The sequence below is a fragment of the Vidua macroura genome, chromosome 5, assembly GCF_024509145.1.
Source record: "Vidua macroura isolate BioBank_ID:100142 chromosome 5, ASM2450914v1, whole genome shotgun sequence".
NCBI lineage: Eukaryota > Metazoa > Chordata > Aves > Passeriformes > Viduidae > Vidua > Vidua macroura.
In genome coordinates, this window is record NC_071575.1 from 54263560 (window position 1) to 54282039 (window position 18480).

The 18480-nt window shown below is 38.5% G+C and overlaps 1 protein-coding gene across 1 annotated transcript in view; it reads left to right on the forward strand.

Annotated features, from left to right (window-relative positions):
- The first annotated feature begins 2415 nt into the window (after positions 1 to 2415).
- Positions 2416 to 18480, forward strand: part of IL17REL (interleukin 17 receptor E like) — a 46857-nt gene continuing 30792 nt past the window's right edge. The window contains exons 1-2 of the mRNA XM_053977901.1: positions 2416 to 2479; positions 6193 to 6295. Coding sequence (XP_053833876.1) covers positions 6194 to 6295 — 102 coding nt within the window. The 5' untranslated portion in view covers positions 2416 to 2479; position 6193. The remainder of the gene's footprint in view (positions 2480 to 6192; positions 6296 to 18480) is intronic.

Below are 18480 nucleotides of genomic sequence, written 5' to 3' on the forward strand. Positions count from 1 at the left end.
AAGAGTGGGAGTGTTTTAAACAGCTCCTAATTTTTTTTTTTTTTTTTAATTTTTGCTGTCAGGAGTGACTATGAAGAAACAAAGCATATATAATAGGAGATATTTGCATTTCTTTTGGGGAGCTAAAGTGTTTTAATAAGAAGTAAAGAAAATAGCATCCATCAAAAAGAAAGAGAAAAACTCAATAGGCTAAACAGGATGATTGAGTTAAAATTTGGATTGACCATGAGTAACAGTTAAGATACATGAGTGCATCTGAGGTTTTTTAGTCATCTTAGATTAACAAGGGTGAGGAATAGATGGGAATAAAAAAAGAGGTTGTAATAGAGGTGCCAGCCATAGATTCTGCCTTCCAGTGAAGATGAACATCCCAGGGCTCCCTGCCTAGCCATGGCTCCCTTCCTGCTCTGTTCAGCACAGTGGAGACTGGACAGTCTGCCAGATGCAGGACTTCTCCCTGCATGCCTTGTAAACTAGGAGCTCCACCATGGATACCTCTCTAGAGGCTGAATTTTCTCGTATTCTTCAAGAAAAATCATGGAGGTAAGAGAAGGCTTTTAAAATCATAATCAGGGTAGGGCTTGCTGCTGACATGAAAAGCACTTCTCAGGCAGAGAAAGTTTCACTGTAAATCTCACTCCGTGTGCCAATGATTTTGTAACTCAAAACAACACCCCCCGCCCATATGCCCTTCTTTACAAAAGGATTTTTTTTATTGATGTTTGACACAGAGTAAATCTTGATAGCTTGAAGATTAGTTAGGGTCTGCTGGTAGATGATCTGTTTCCACAGCACAGCTAGAAAGCCTGTTAAAAGGACAAAAATCATATCCCTCTGTGAGTTCAACCTGGTGAGGTAAATATTTATGTGCCATTTTAGAAGAGTTTCTGCTTGGAAATGTGCCATTTCCTGCCATGCTGGGTATCACTAGAATTAATGCCATGGCCTACTGCTTAGCTTATACCAGGAGTTAGGTTCCTAGCTTAAAAAAATAACTATGTAAAATGAAGAAAAAATTCAGCTGGGTAAAAGAAAGAAAACAGACTGAAGCATCTCCTGAAGAAAATAAATTGTGTGTACATGGTGTATGAATGATTTACTTTTAGTTGCAACCCCTCCACATGTACTAATAATTCCAGTTTCTCTGAGCTTTAAGTTTGTAAAAGTACAGATTGTCTACAAAAATTTTGGAGAATTGTGAATATGCTTTATTTTTTATTATTATTTTACTTTTTTCTAATTAGATTTTTTTGAACACTCAAGTTTTTAGTTTTCTTCTTTAATAATTTTATTAAAAACTTCATAGGGGTCTAAAATTATTTTCTTAAATAATTTAAAAAGACATTTTCTTTATTTTATTTCTTTAGTAATGCATGGAACTTCCAGCAACCTAATTTGGAACTAGATTATCTTTAAAATTCCCTTCTATCCCAAACCACTTTTTGATTGTATGATTCTAATCTTAGGAAAGGAAAGTCTTCAGCATCTGTGGGTTGTAAGCAGTGCATCTAAGGTTCTGCCTGCTGTGACATTTGCCATCATTGCTGAATGCTCGTGCCTCTTGAAGGAAAGGGATGGTGGGTGAGGACAGTGAGGGTCCCATTGGACCACAGAGATGAAATGAGTAGTGGTTGTCTTTGGACTGTGAATCAATAACTTGTTGAGTACAGAAGCACTGGGCAGGTTGTGTTTCACCAGCCTGTAGGTGTATCCTAGGGTGACGTTATGATGCTCGTATTCCCAGTCGTGTGTTCTGTTGATGGTGGATATTTTATTCTGTGCCTTCAAGACGGGCTCTGAGAGCGAAGGTGGGGAGAAGAAGAAGCACAGAATTTGTTATCAGCCTGCACTCACTCCTCCACACTCTGCTGGAACAGAGAACTCCACTGTGTTGTCTGGGCACGGATGGGGCAGAACACGGCACTCCTTTGCTTTTTAGTTAGTTTAGCTAGCTGAGGCAGTCCAGGTTTTCCCAGGTTTTCTTTCCCTTTTCTTGGATGTGTTTGAACCTGCTCTGGACTGGGACCTGGGGAAACACCGAGAGCTCGCACTTTGTGGCCCACCGGGGCCTACTGTGGGCAGCAGCCTTTCCCAGTGCTGGAGTGACTGATAACAGAGACACCACGCACCGGAGAGACTTTCTGAATTTGTCATCTCTTCAGAGCAATGAATGAGTTTTGTCATCTGATATTGTTAATTTTTTTTGTGCTGGGGACTGCTTTGCCTGTTAAATAAACAGGTTTTTTCCACTTCTCTCAGAGGAAATTCTTCCCGAACCAGTTGGGGGGAGAGGCCGTGTGGGTTTGCTTTCGGGTGGGCCCCTTTTGGGGGTTTTCTCCCAAATTTGCCCTAAACCAGGACAAGGTGCCCTGCTGGTACCTCTGCTGCGCACCTGCCCTGGCTGCACAGGCTCACTCTGGGCAGGAGATATAGGCACAATCCCAGAAAAACGCAGTTCCCAAGCAGCTCTGAATCCCTTGTGAGTATTTTGTTGTGATGACAGTAGCACCTCACACCGCTCCACTCCAGAGCATGCCCTACATGATGAGAAGCTGTTAAAGTTAGAAACAGCTGTCCTGTGGTCGATGTAAGTGGTTCTGGGAAAAGATGTCTGTTGCTTGGAACAGGCAATACAATTGCACACAGAGTTAAAATAGTAGCCAGGGGACTGTTACAATATTGTATGTATGCCTGTGTTGGTGAAACTGGGAAGAACACAGTGATATGTCACAGGATCCTCTTGAAAAATGTAGTGTGAATGTGGTTATTGTACTGCAAAGAAGGCTGGGACTTCTCCAGCATGGATGTGACAGGGACATGCCTTCCAGCGCAGACATTGACATTAATTTAACAAAGTCAAAAAATAATGTAGCCAAAGCAGAAATCTCTTTGGAGTTCTGTGCTTAAACTCCAACACATCAGGTCACAAAATCCATTTCTGGCTGCTTAGGTATGTCTGGTGATACATCTGTCCGTTCATTTTCAAATGTTTCTCGTACACACTTGACCAGTGGTGGAATGATGTTCTTTTTTGAAGGGGGCCAAGTACGTATCTAAGCATGCAAAATTTGTAAGACTAAGACTAATTAAGAAAAAGGTACTTGAATTGATGGTCCAGAGATCATACTTGACCCAAGAGAAAATGGGGAATGCAAAATACTGGATTACATTCTGTACTCTAAGGTCTACCTGTGCATTTTATTAAAAAACACCCTGAACCACCAAGCCACCATCCTGAAATGTTCAAGATTTGGATCTTCTTGGACTGTGAAATGTTTAGATTCTGGCTTTTCTACGTTCTTGACCAGTGCTCTAATAAAGATTTAGGGTGCATAATATCTGTATTACTAAAGTGCAAAAGGAGGCCCTTCCTATTAAGGGGTTTTAAAGAGTCTTTTTTTCTGAAGATGGAAGGAACATTAGTAGAAACAGAACAGTATCTTTTGCTATCATCCGTTCTTCAGGGATAACGTAATGAAAGCATCAAACTAAAGACAAATGTGGATTAAAATATAGGTAAGGTATAGTAAGTAACAAGGAGTAAAAGACATTTGTTAGAAAGAAATTATTTTCAAAATTATGATCAACAATTAGAGTCCCATTTGAGCAGGGAGCCTAAGAGATATTGTCCCTGTAAATTTCAAATGCATCAATGCTTCTACATAACTGATAGTTCTCAAAAAATGTGGCATGGGTCAATTATACTGCCCAGCTTTTAGTGAGAATCTTAATGGGGGTTCCAAAACCTGATGTAATACAAACAGTGGATGAAGACAGTAATTCCAGGATACAAATCATGCAGGAGCAGTAAAGTAGCTTGTTCAGACAGGATTTTTAAAAAAAGGTTCAAATGAAGCAAATAACAATAAAGTTGTTGCCTGTTGAACTTAACAGCTTCAGTCCACACAGAAACTGTCTTGACTGGAATACTGTTCCTGCATAGAAAGAGTACATTGTTAGATCTGTGCTATGATCACCTTTATTCAGAATGTGACAGAGCTGCCCTAAGAAATACCAGAAACCAGAAAATAAATTTTCTTAAGGTGAATCACACTGTTAATTTCTGTGGAAACTGAAGGTAAATGTGTGGAGGTAAATATACCACGGAGAGTCAAAATGGCATTTGCTAGAGAGTGAAACATCCTTGAACTGCTCACTCCTGAATATTGTCTGCAGGACCTTCAGCTTACAAAAGGGTATAGTAAAAGTGAAGAGGTATATTACTTATCGTAGAAAATATAGGGGAGGTATACTGGAAAACAATACAGCTGTGACTATTTTGCAAAGGTGAGATGAAAATGGATATTCTGTATTTTTTAAAGCAACAAGGGGCAACCCAACTGAACTATATGGAAGCAATTTTAAAATCCAAACAAAGAAAATAAACATAGGTTAGTTAATTGTACAACTCATGGTTCCAAGGAGATTTGAAAATGGAAAGCATAAATAGATGCAAAGAGTTGTTTTACAAATAAGAAAGTTCCAGAAGCAGCCATTAAAACCAGTGATGTACATGTGGCTTTTGGGTCAGTAAATCCGTAAAATCCAGGTCATTGGAACTTGTCAGCATACATGTTAAAATAGTCCATGGAAGTAGGATATTTAACTTCTTTCTTATTTCTTCTAAGCATCCTCTAATCCTCTTAGGGACAGGAGAGTGGACTGGGCAGATTTTTGATCTCGAATATTATTGTGTGTAGATGTGTCACATCCCACTCCTGTGAGTACTCAGGATTAATTGATGCCCATGGTCAAAGTTTTTCTGGACCTATTTGGTAATGGGTCATGGGGCTTTGAGGGTAGTTTGGTGGTCTCAATCCACCTCTGCTGGATTGACCCTTTCTCAATAGCTCCTGACTCCTTCTCGTCATCACCTCTGTGCTTTATGTGGTCACCATGGACCAGAACAGGGAAGTGGGCCCAGAAAGCTGCTGCCCTACCTCCACAGGGCCCCCCTTTCCAACCACTACCTGTTCTAACTTGCCTGCTTGAGTGGCCACCAGTGTTTGAGGCATAGCAACACATTAACTTCTTAATGTCCAAGCTTCTAGAAGATGACAAAATTTAATTGTTGATTTTAACCAAAATAATTAAATTACATTTTGTTCAGTGAAGAACAAAAATAAATGTATATGTTTATCTAAAAAATAAAGTCTTCTAGGAAAATTGGCAAACTGGACTCGCATGAAGTATCTAAAATACAAGTACAGTAGATACAGTGGCAGAGAAGACGTATTTTATGTGTAAAGCAGATGCTGTTAGTTGTATATTCCCCACTGTAACTGATGTAAAGGGTTTTGTAAGAGCACTGAGTACCTGGGGCACTGTCCTACTGAAGGATATCTCTCAGTGGTGAGCAAGCCCTCTGTGGAGGAAAACTCCCTATTCCCCTTAGGCATGTCACATGTAGTTTCCATACGAACCAGAGTGTGTTTTTGAAATACTTGTTCCTTTCAAAGGGTAGTGGGACTGTGTGAAATGTAGCACCCAGAGAGGCATTCCTGGACATTCTGTTATGCTAACAGGTATTGAGGTATTGTGACTCACTCCTACCCTGCTTTCAGATTGGTGGCGTTGAGCTTTGAAGAAACATGCATATTTCCAAACCTGGAGATAGGCTATAGAACAAGATGCTTCTATTGATACAATTAGATTAAAAAATTGTGAAAAAAATTTCAAAGCTCAGATTTCTAGGGTGAAAGAATCTGGTATTCCTGCTGATGAAAAAGAAGAAACTAGTCTTCCAAGACCACCCACCTTGGCAAAGCTGGTTTTCTTTTCATTGAAAGCACTAGAAAACCAGGAAAATAAGATTGCATTTGAATACCCATGAACTTGTCTGGTACATCGCTCTAGAAACAAACTTCCCGTTTATATATAGAATTTACAGAAAAGAAATCTGTTGAAACTGATCTAATGCTAATGTGATGAAATCCAGAAGGAAGAGGCTTTTACTGTGATTGTCAGAAATCACTGTTTCCTATTTTTCAGTTTGGAGCATACAAAATGAGTATGCTTTATATTTCCTAGAACTAGCAATTTTCTGTCTTTGGAAAGTTTTAGAGGGAGGAGCTCAGAGGTGCTGTGGGAGGGACTAAAATTCATATTAAAGTTTTGGCACAAGAGGGAGAATTGTCAGAGTAGAAGGTTTCTTCTGAGGTTTTGCTTTTTGTATTTTTTTTTTTAATTTAGGATGATAAGTACTTATGTTCAGAGTCTTCTAATAATTCTCTTTTGGAATGCTGATTGTCAGATTATTCCCAGGATTGAAGAATGTGGACTTTCATGTTCTCAGGTAATCTCTTACTTGTTCCAATCTGCTGTCTATTAATATAGTAGTTATATGCTACCAAAATAATTGTAGGAAAAGCAAGAAAGCAAAAAGGGAAAAAATATTTCAGCTGTCCTGAACATTCACTTCATATTCCTGTCATTCTGAATTAAGTATCCAAAGTGGCAAAAATGACTCTAAAAGGGGGTAGGAAAATGCATCTTTACCATTTGCAACTGCTGCTGTTAGTTTAAAATCTATCTTTTGTATTTGAAAAAAAAGATTTTGTTAATATTCATTACTTTTCCAGAGTCAGTTTTTACAACAGCAGTGGTGCCAGAGAGGTGTGAGAGGGAGGAATGAGAGGTTTCAGAAATTGCTAATTATGTTAGGAACATATGAAACACTGCATTTGCTATGAATAAATGAATTAAGCATGAGAAAGAGTAAAACATGTTTTTCATTTTGTGGTTTGAATGTAACCAGTATTAAATTTAATGACTTCTGCATGTGCATGAAAGGGGTGTGAACCATACCGTCTCCTTAACAGCTTTGGATTTGTACGATTCCAAATATGCCCGCAAAGGGGCAGTATGGAGATACTATGCTCTTGGCATCCTGAAATTGTAAACATAGATATAGTACATTGAAAGATAAATAAATAAATAAAAAAGGATTAAATAATAGGCAATCTGACTTTCAGTCTTAGTGGAGGATGATAATTGTGTACTGGCTACAGAGAAGTGAAATTGATATTATGAAATAATTTGGCTATCTGTGTAAACTTCTGCTTGAAGATGTTGATATTTAGGACAAGCAGTGAGACATTCTAAAGATTGTTTAAATATGGTGGTACTACCCAGATATTAAGTTAGTTCATGTTAAAGTAATTTATTTTATATTTAATATGTGTATCCTGGAAAAACAGTAGGAATAAAGATGCTTATAAAATACTAGATTGAGCAAAAAAAAGCCCTCTCTATATTTAAATATTCATGTTCTATAGTTAATGTTTTCTGTATTCAAGTTCTGTAGTCTCTAGCTACTTAGATGTTTTTAGAATAATAAAATATAGGCATAACAGATTAATCTCTAGAAGTACCCAAATACTTTTCAAGAATTTTTATGTGCTTATATTTATGAATGCAAATACACATGCATTTTAAATAATTTATGCTCCTTGGTCTGCTGCAATGAGAGTTTGAAATAGAAATGATTTTTCATTCTAATTTATCCCTTCAAAGCGTGTAGGACTATCAGACTCAGCGTGTAAAAATCAACATCAACCATTTTTGATGGGTTTCAGTCTAGGGGATAGGATTCAGTTCATGTTCTATGTGATGTTTCTGCTAGCTGTATTCAGTAGAATCTTGAATGCATTAATGACTTTTTAAGACAAAAATGTTTTCTCAGAGGGAACAATAATGATCTCAACAGGATAAATTGCTGCCAGCATAGCATTTTCAATCTAGTGCAAAGCACTTTAGCTACATGAACTTTAGAATCTCATGACTAGCTTGTTAGAGGAAACTTCTTCCTCCTTTTCCTTTGAAAGTAACTTCAATTTCTCTGCATAACTGACCATGATTTTTGGGCTCAATCCAGCTCATGAGTTATTCTAAAAGGGAGCAGTCAATTTTCCCCATGATGTATAACTCGGAGTTCTTCATAGGGGCACTAGCCAGGGGTTACAGTTTGCCTTTGTCTGTGTGAAATATGTGTGTACTTCCTTCTGCTATATCACATCAGATCACAAAGTCGAGAATCAATGACTTATTTCTAGCAATTTCCTTAATGTGATAATGAGATATTGTAGTTTTAAAACTATCAGAGATTTCTGCAGCTGCTATTGTTACAAGTGAACATTATAAATGTTTTTTTTCTCATGAAGTTTTCCCAGAAGTTTGTACAGTAAATTTCTCTTTTGCATTCAAACTTCAAGCTGTGTGGTTCTTCATAAGGCAATAGGGATATGAAAAGCAATAATTTGCATTTTTCTGCGTTTTTCAAACTATGGGTATTGTCAGAAACTTTTTAGCAGGTTTAATAATTGAAACTGTTGAGTTTGACCAGTAGACTAGATTTTAGTGTGGTGGTGTCCACTAGATATTTGTGCGCAGTTTTGACCTCCATGGGTACTCCTTATCAGAGTAAAGCACTGGTTGTACTTAGAAGGCAAATAGTGACATAACTATTTTGAGGCATATGACTTGTAAAACATCTGCATTGAACTGTTATCACAACTTTATGAATTATTCTTAGTTTACCATGGGTATTCAGCAAGATATCCTTGCACTACCTTGTGTAAGGCAATATTCAGGTTTCATTACTGTAACACAAACTGCACATCTGTTCAGTACAGGAAATGAAAAAAAAAGAACATTGGATGTTTATGCCAGTATTATGTGAAATTTTAAACAGCATGAAAAATATACAGCTGTGGGTTGAATGATGGCAAATGAACAACTAAGCTTTTATTATGTGCTATGATTTATTTCTCCTTCTTTATTTTAATAGCTTGGCTTTAGAGCCCATGTGGTATTCTAGTATTCAAAGATTAAATGCTATGGGCATGTTCTCCATGCCCCACCCAATAGGAAACATAGTTATCAACCAAGTTTCCCTGTAAAAGCATAGGGGAATCCCAGCCTACAATTGAAATTGGGTTTTTGCCCTACTCATTTTACAATCCACATTGTTTGCAGGCTGTACACAAAGAAATATGCTTATGCCAAATTTGATTCAACAGCTGGTAAAGATCAAGAGCACTACATTTAAAAAACACTCCCCAGAATACTATGAAATATTATTTGTATTGTCTGCCATTTAATGCAGTAATACTTCCAAAGTCTATGGATAAAGAAGGAAACACTAAACTGAATCTGGGATTTCCCTCTAATTATAAAGGTTATTGGCAGTGAATCCTTGATATATAACTGCTGCTTGTTCCTGCTATTCATAATCAAAATACATGGTGGTTCTTTACTGGATATTTATACCATGGATCAGTCCATTTTTGCTGAATAATACACACTGCAAAACCAGTGATATAGTCCACAAAGTCAGCTGAAATAAATTGCTATTCTTTGTTAATTATTAAGCAATTAATATTCTAAAAGTGATCCCAAGCCTCTAGAAAAGGGACATGATTATGTGAGTGACATAAGTCAATTGTCCTCTAAAATCTGATTGAAAACATAATTTTAGACATGGCAAATGTCTAAAGAGACTGATCAGAGACCTCGCTTCCTCAGAGTGAGTGAGAGAGATACATCATGAAATCCCATCATAGGAATACAATTTAACATAGATTTTTTTGGGTATGCATTGATATAGCTGATGACTGAAGGAGATGCATAAAAATATAAAACATATCCTTTGCTAATATTTGTGAGGTGCAGTAAAATCCACAAGAGCATGCCCTGGACAGAAAGCCAGGGGTCTACTTCTCTGCCTGTCATTGAATCACTTATGTGGCTCTCTTCAAGTAATTTAATTTCTCTGGATTTCACAAGTACAACAGAGTTCTGACCTTCCTGTGTGGTGTGTCTTAATTATATGTTTTCATTAACTGCTTTGAATATTATAATTATGAGTTAAGTACTCATTAGTTAGAACTTAAGGGGCTCAGTCATACTGAGTCATTGTATTAGAGTGATATTAACCCATTTGCTTAGGTATCTTTGCTTGCCTTCTCTGCTGGTGCTTAGAAGAGTTGCAATTCAGCACGTTTGGGCAGCTTATCTCTTTTACTATGTTTCACATTTTCTTTTTGGGTCAAAAATAGCTTGGCAATGATATAAGACAGCTTCCTGTTGTGTCCTATGCCTCTAGTTGGGTGCTGTCACATATCCTCCTCCCCTGAGAAGGAAACAGCCAGTGACAGGTACAAACAGGGACTTCCTGCAGTGTTCTGTAGTGTTACAGCATGTACCACTACCAGCTCCTATAAGAGAGGTGGAGATGGAGAAAGCTCTGCAATTCAGAACTTGCAAAAAAATGCAATGGTAAGTTTTGGGCTTTTTCCCTTCTCTCTTCCTCAGGAACTCCAGGAAAAGGATGCAAGGTCTGGAAAGAGACTAGCCACTGGAATAGTAAGCACAGAATACAAGCAGTCATGAAAGTTGGGGGCACAGACTTAACAGGTGTTGGAACTGGACCTGACAAAGTGTCTTGGAGCTTAAACATGAGGCAGTGCTAGAAGATTCATCATGAGAGATCAGCATCAGTTATGTGCAATCAGTATATAATCTTCTGCAAATAGCAGGAGACACATATTTGATAAACCCAAAAAGGGATATATAAGCAAGCTCAGCAGAAGATGGGAGCAGCTGGCTTTTATTATTGGCAGTGAATTTTACCTTACAAATCTCTCTCAGCCCTAATCTTAGGGATCTGATCTGTCCTTCAGCTCCATTTGGACGCAAAACTAGGTAGTAGGTATTGAGGCTTGGAAGTAGGTGCTTTCCACAGCCATCTGATTGCTTTGCAGTTGGAAAACTACCTGTAATTTGATCAAATCTGGGTGGGACAGGTTTTCTAGGACTGGTAAAAACTTTAACGAGACCACGTGGTGTGACCTAGCTGGAACTCTTGCAGGAAGGTCTAGGAACAGTTTAATTAGTACTTTTGTGGAGCTGGCAGTGCTGTATCTGATACATTGTCATGTGTATTTATACTACTCCATTCTTCCTCTCCTGCCAGAATGCCTGTGCATAGGAGAGACCCTCCAGGGATGATAAAAAATGAGGAGGACCAAAAGAAGTTTAAACGACTTCTTTCTAAGGATAGGTTTGGATGCTCTCTGGGCTTTTTGGCTCAGCATTAAAATGCTAGGATTTGCTGGTAGATGGATGGATGGATAAATTTAGACCTAACAAAGGAGTTTCCTCCTATCTCTGCCTAAAAATAATTTGATTTATGGGAGCCATAAGTTTCTGTGTGCTGTGTTGTGGCTTGGTGATTGTTTAAACCAGGATCCCACATTTGAAGTTCTATGTGTTTCATTACCATTATCCCCAAAAGAGATCCCTAGGTTTTATATACCAGCCTGTTACAGATGTTTTCATAGTAGTTTTCATACTATCAGAAAAATATATTTCCTTATATTTTTCCCTGATTTTGTTAACATTTATTGGCTATTTTTTGAAAACCAGGAAATTATTTGCCATCTTAAAAACAAAACCCAGATAGTATGCCCCAAACTGCAGTGTGTTGCTGAGGAAATTTCAGACCAACTCTGAACTACTTATCTGGGAATGATCACAGAACCAGTAAATTAATGTATACTCAGTAGTGATACAGACACATCGCAGCACTACCCCTACATTGACAACCATAGGAATTCACTGGGCCAGAATTTTCTGAGTGAATAGACTGGAAAATCACAGTGATGCTGAGCACTGGGATGGATTGCCTGTGGAGCTTATAGAGATCTCCATACACACTAAGAAAATATACCTGAGATGTGTTTAATGTAGCTCACATATGTCTCAGATAAAGGTCTTTCTTACAAAGGCAGAAATGTAGAGTAGATGACATCTTGAGTTTTTTTTCTAAGACAAGCATCTCTGCTTTCATTCATTCATTCATCCATTTTTCTTTTGTGGGATCTACAGATGGTCCTTCAAACAATATTTGACTTAATCCTTTGCAACAGTCATCAGAGCTGAAGACTTGTTTTGCTCTATGGCATGTCTTGTCCTTCCAGCATGCAAAATATAGGACTCACCATGAAAACTGTATGGGACATGCAATCTCATTCAGGAAATGTCTATGCAAAAATGAAGAGAGTTTTAGTTTTAATTTGCAAATTACCTGTGGGTCTTTCTCTTACAAGGAAATGTTTCAACATAGTTGCTTTGAATAAGTGTGGTAAATTTCAATAATTTCTGGAAAACTGTTTGTCTTGCTATTGCCTCTACTTGTCTGCATATTTTCAGAGAGTATGAATCACATAAACAACATTGTACAGTACTAGAAGTGCATTCATTGTCTTTTCTTGGAAAAACTTTGAGGAAGTAGAATTTATTGCAGTTAAGATTTTTCACTGTATCCAGTTTTATTTTTCCCTTTTACCCCAACATATCCAAACTTCCTTAATCTTTTTCCTGCTTCCTCATCTCCCTGACATGCTGTTCTTTTTCCTATGACTGCAGTGATTTTTCTCCATTGCTTTTTGTATTTTGATGGCTTTGTTATAATTTTTCATAATTGCTGTTACCATTCTAGTGTGATGCTTCATGCTTAGTTTTGATAAACAGTATCTGTTCTTTGGGGTTTTCCCCTCTCATTTTCAACATATTATATATATATATATATTATGCAATAGAATAATTTTTAGAGCATGGTCAGATCTTTGTTACCATTCAGTCTGCCTTTGTAGCTTATTTTCTCTTCCATTTAGAGGTCAAAAATCACATACAGTTTTCAAGCAAATGTATGGCACAGGTGGTTTTCAGTAAGTGCTATCATTAAAAATGAGGCATAGTGTAAAGCAACATGTGAAAATAGTGAACACTGATGGGTTTATTTAGCTGTTGTAAAATTAGTAGGATCCTGCTTCTTTAGAAACCCTTCTCTTGGACCTCTGTCTCCTTTAATTGCCCTGTGCCAAGTTTAGCAATTACAGTACAAGGAGGATACATTATAAAAAGGTAAGCTATGTGATTATTCCACAGTTTTTTCCTCCTTCCCCATACCCCAGTAAAATTATTATTAACCCCATTAAATTATGATTAAAATAGTAAAATTTTTGAGAAATAGACATATGCAATGACATTTCAAATCATTAATTTGTATTCAATATGATTTATTTATCTTTAAATTTTCCAAATTTATATATAACTAGCTTCTTTATCAATTATCTCAAATTGCAGATGTTTCTGCTAAAATACACAGTAGATATTTTCAGTAGAGTTTCTCTACATGGTAAATCTTGAATTTTTAAAATTTCTCATGTACTCACACAGCTAATTCTTTCAGGGAAAGGTGATTTTGGCTTTTCTTGCTCTTGATAGGAGAGCAAAGGCATGTTTGTAGGGCTAGAACCCTGGTATGGGCTTTCTGATGCAGGAGTCAGACTTTCAGACATCATAATAATGCAAATACTAATAGCCAGGAGAAAGTTCTCTCTCAAAAATTTTCAAGAATACAGCTGAAAAAAAAATTAATGTATTAATATTTCCCTCATTTTGTTGTGGCTAAAATGTTTCTGTAACTCAAGCAAACACTTTTAGAGCCAATCAGGTATAATTAGCATTGTCTTTAATAGAAGCAGTTCCTGATGCTGTGGCACCAGGCAGGAATGCAGAAGCCTCCCAGGACAGTCATCTGAGACTACCATGGCTTCTACCATGTCCTGTGGGATCATTTGTATATCCTTACACAACATAACAAGCTAAGGCTAGAATAAAAACAAACTCGGCATTAAAAATTACTTCTCACCTGGAAGAGCTATAATCAGGGGTAGTTCCATGATTATGTAGATTTGAGATTTTCTTCTTTTTAAGGAGAAGAGGGAGAAACATCATTTTAATTGGAGCTGCAAAACCCAGAAACATGTGCTCCTGCTTTGAAGAGAGTCTCAACCCTGAAGTGTGGCCTCCAAAGTCTTGGAATTGTTATAAGAAATTTTTGCTAAGTGTGCTATGTTATTCTAAATTTTACTATGAATTTGTGATCCATGATGGCAGGATTAGAAAATTCTTTTTTGTTTTTAAGTTCTTGCATCTCCAGCATTTCAGGGTAGTGTCTACATCATTCACCCATTTTGTGATGCTGCTGTGTTCCTGTGGTTCCAGGTTATTAAATACAGATTCAGTGGAGATCAGGAGAAAGCATTAGAGACTTGTCAGGGCAGTATGAGAAACCTGCATACTCAGCATGGTGCTGCATCAGGAAAGGCAAGGGAAAGAGTTAAGCACCCAGTTAGTCTGATATCCACTCTCTAGAGCCCACAAACCTGAGTTATGAGTGAAATTTTCTTTGTGGAAACTCACTTCCACAAAGATGATGTTCTCTTGTGGAGCAGCTGCTGAGAGATACTCTTCCAAAGCTTCAGTTTCTGGTTTGTTTTCTGATCACTGCTTAGAATAAAATGCAAGTAGGAAACAGATCTCCCATGTGAATCTCCCAGCTTCACATTTTCACTCAGACCAGCATTCTTCTATTTCACCTCTTTACATTCTGACTGCTTTGACAGGAGGCCTGGGAAACCCTCTCATTTACCAGGCAGTGTGGCAAACAGGCACCTCAGAACTGCTTCAGTTTAAGAAGGATGTTGAACCTGGTGGTCCCTTGATAAGATATCCCCAAGAAAAGAACTTGAAAGCTGGAGTATAAAAGGTGGAAAATGCCCACATTCTGCTTTCCTTTACTAATATTTACAGTCTGAAGGAGGCTTTGTTAGTTTTACTCTGTTACTATTAAATCTCCAGCCACCTGCTATGCTGGGTGATGTGGATGCGTCTCACTATGAGTGTCTGCTATCCCTGACATGAGCTAGAGATCATTCCAGTGTTCTGGTCACACACTAAACCCCAAATTGCATGCATCCAGGGATATTTCAGATCAGAAAAGGAGGTGTCTAATAAGCTTAAGTAGCTCTAGTGTTGTGTGGCAATTCATTGGGTATTATGGATCATGGTGCTGAGCTGAGATTACACAGTTTGCTTAAATTATATTTCAGGTACCTAAGTCCTCTTTTAGATCTGGCTGACTTAATACTTTTGAAAATGGTTGAAAAATTTTCGCTTCATTTCTCTACCCACTAATGCAAAATCCTTATGGAGAAATTACCTTACTTGGGAATTATGTGACCCTTTTCTCTTGGGCAAAGCTGATGTTTGCTTAGATGTGTTGGGTTTGCAAAGTTTTGGTAGCTGGGCTGGGGTGGCTTCTGTAAGAAGCTGCCAGCCAGCTCCAAGACAGACCCACCACTGGCCAAGGTTGAGACCATCAGTGATGATGGCATCCTCTGGGATATCAGATTTCTGTTATCCCCTGATGGAGCAGGTGGATGCCTTATGGAGATTGGGACCCTGTGGGAAGCCTGTGGTGGAGCAGGCTCCTGGCAGGACCTGTGGCCTGTGGAGAGAGGAGCCACACTGCAGCAGGTTTGCTGGCAGGATTTGTCACCCTGTGGGGGACCTGCACTGGAGCAGTCTGTTCCTGAAGGACTGTGCCTTGTGGAAGGGATCCACTCTGGAAAAGTTCATAAAGAACTTCAGCCCATGGGAAGGAATCACTGTGAAGGAGTTTGTGAAGGTCTGTCTCCTGTGGGAGGGACCCCTTGCTGGAGCAGGGGAAGGAGTAGTAGTATAAGGAGTCCTCTTCCTGAGAAGGAAGGAGTGGCAGAGACAATGATGATGTGTGATGAACTGACTGCAGCACCCCTTCCTTGTTCCCCTGAACTGCTGAGGGGGAGGAGGTGGACAAATCGGGAAAGAAGTTGAGTCTGTAAAGAAGGGATGGGTGGGACAAAGGTGCTTTAAGGTTTGTTCTTTATTTTCTCATTAACATATTCTGATTTTAATTGGGAATAAATTAAACTCATTTCCCCAAGCTGAGTCTATTTTGCCTGTGATGGCAGTTGCTGGGTGATCTCTCCTTGTCCTTATCTCGAACCAGGAGCCTTTTGTTACATTTTCTATTCCCTGTCCAGTGGTAGAAGGGAGCGACAGAGGCACTGTCACTATGGTGGGCACCTGGCATCCATCAGGGGCAACCCACCACAACAGGTAAAATAATGTATCCCCACTTGCATCAGATTCAAAGTTCATTCAAATCAGTGGAATGTGTCTCACCCAACCAAAAGTCTTCCACAATTTCTGAATGTGAGCAGTGTGGAATTTTTAATTTATAAATTTCACAGTGTACAGCTGAGCACTGAGTGCTGCTCCTGGGACTGACTCTAGACATATATTAAAAGAATGGTTGCCTAGAGCGAAACAATGAGGGCTTTGCTGTGTATGCCAGAGAACTGGAAAACAAGGCCTGCAGTATGTCTCCTCTTTTTGCTGAGGAATAATGTTAGGATATATGAGAAGACAGTAACTAGAATAGAAAAGTATCTTCAGGCAAAAATAAAAATACATATTTCCAAATGAAATAATTACTGTCTCCAGCAGCAGGAGGAACAATTCTGTCCTGGAGAGTATCTTATAATCTTCACTTGAATTCTTGCTATATTTTTCTTTTTTCTCTGTTCTTTTCTATGGCAATCTTACGGCCCACTGATTCCAGTCACCTCTGAGGCTGCTAGTCTCAGTTCTGTCAGTGGAAGAAGCTCCTTCTTGCTGAAGGAGCTTTTTTCTTGTAGCCTGTTTTGTGCTACAAAGTTCATTATAACATCCTAACCTCAAAGCACATGATTAACTGGAGGGCTTGTGGAATCTGTGTCCTCCAGTTTTTCAAGAAATGACCAAAGTAATTGTTGACTTGATCTGGTGCTGGTGACAGTACTGCTTCTTGCAGGAGGCTGGACTTGGTGACCTTCAGAAGCCCCTTCCACCCTACATTTCTTTGATTTCATTTTATCATTCCCTGTATGAGATTTCCAGTAAGTAATTGAAATAATTAATGCTGTGTCAGAGTGTCCCTGTCCAATTGTTATACTACAAGTGCTGATTTGGTAGATTAGTTCTCCTTTCATGTAGCTGAGTGGTCTGAAATTTTTGACAGTCTGTGTATGGGATGGTGCTGATTTATACCAGCTGATGGTATGGCAGTCAAAGTACATTTTAATTTTACTCTGTCTATTGTTCGCTATTCTGTTTTGTTAACAACTTGTGTTAATATTGTAGGAAACATGGCATCAAAATGATTAACAATTTTTTTTTTGTTTGTTTGGTTCTTTTTATTTCTAAAAGAAAGAAGTTAACGCATACTGTTGCTTCAAGCAAATTCTGCTTCTAGTAATGGAGCTGAAGCATACAATAGAACAGGCAGCTTATATTTCAGGCAGTCATAGCTCCCTTTGGTCCAATAAATTTAAAAGCAAGTAGTTTATATGTAGGTCCTTTTTTGTATCTCAACATTACTTTTAAATAAAATTAATGAAAAAAAAATAGAAGCAGGGAATATTCTTCCCAGTTGAGAGACCTCAAAGCAATATTGTTTTGTCTGGCTATTCACTTATAGGATAAATGTATGTCACTGCCAAGAGTTCTGAGAAATTACTGTGCTTCTAACTCTTCTAGTTCTACTCTGTGAGAAGGATTCAGCCATGTAGCCACTGCTAGGGCCAGAAGATATTATATGCCACATGCAGTACTGATAACATATGGAACAGTGCAGTTAAAATATAGGAACAGGATTCCTTTGCATCAGTCAGTGCAGGAGGAAATGCATACTGCCTGGGAAACAGAAATCTCTGTTATACCTGACTAATAGCAGGTAAACAGAAGGATGAAAATCTAAGGGGGCTGAAGGTCTTAGTCATGTGCTCCTGCACTCCTGAAGTGCTGCTAAGCTGTGATAGATGTGTTGGCCTTGTGACAAGGAGCAGGTTGTGGAAGACAGGGTCTGTACCTTTGCATTTACATGTGAAATGGAAGGTAGTGCAATGACAGTTGGTAACAGTCTCTGCTTGAGATCCCCGTGAAGTCTTACTGGAGAGTGTCCAGTAATCTTCAGTAAACACAATCATGTCTTCCCTATTTGTTCATGGCTGTTTCACTGATGAGCTCAGAGCCCATGAACAGAGCGTTAACTCAGCCAGATGTTACCTTGCTCTGCCGGACTCAGGCCAGCTCTCATCCAAAAAGTGCATGACCTCGTTAGCACTGTACTGAGCCTGAGCTTGATATCCCACTCCTCAGTAGCAATTATTCTTTCAGATTCATCACTGCACTAATGTGATGGGATGTTTTTCATTCCACTTGGAACACACAGGGAAAAGACCTGGAGCTGGATAATGTGTAGGCAAGACTCAGATGTTTTGTTTTTAGCATTCTGTAAAACAATCCAGCAGCATCCAGGTGTTTTTGTAGTTTAAAGTAGTCCAAAAGAATGCTTTGCCATAAGTTTGGGTGCCTATTTCTTTTCTGCATGAATAACAGTCCAAATGTTTCCATCTATGACTGCTTAGCTAATCTCACTGCACACTACTCACACGTATCAGATCACCACATTGTCAGTAAAAGCTGAAGAACAACCTCGTGGTTTGCCAAAAATTGAAAACTGTCATTAGTAACATAGTTTTACCT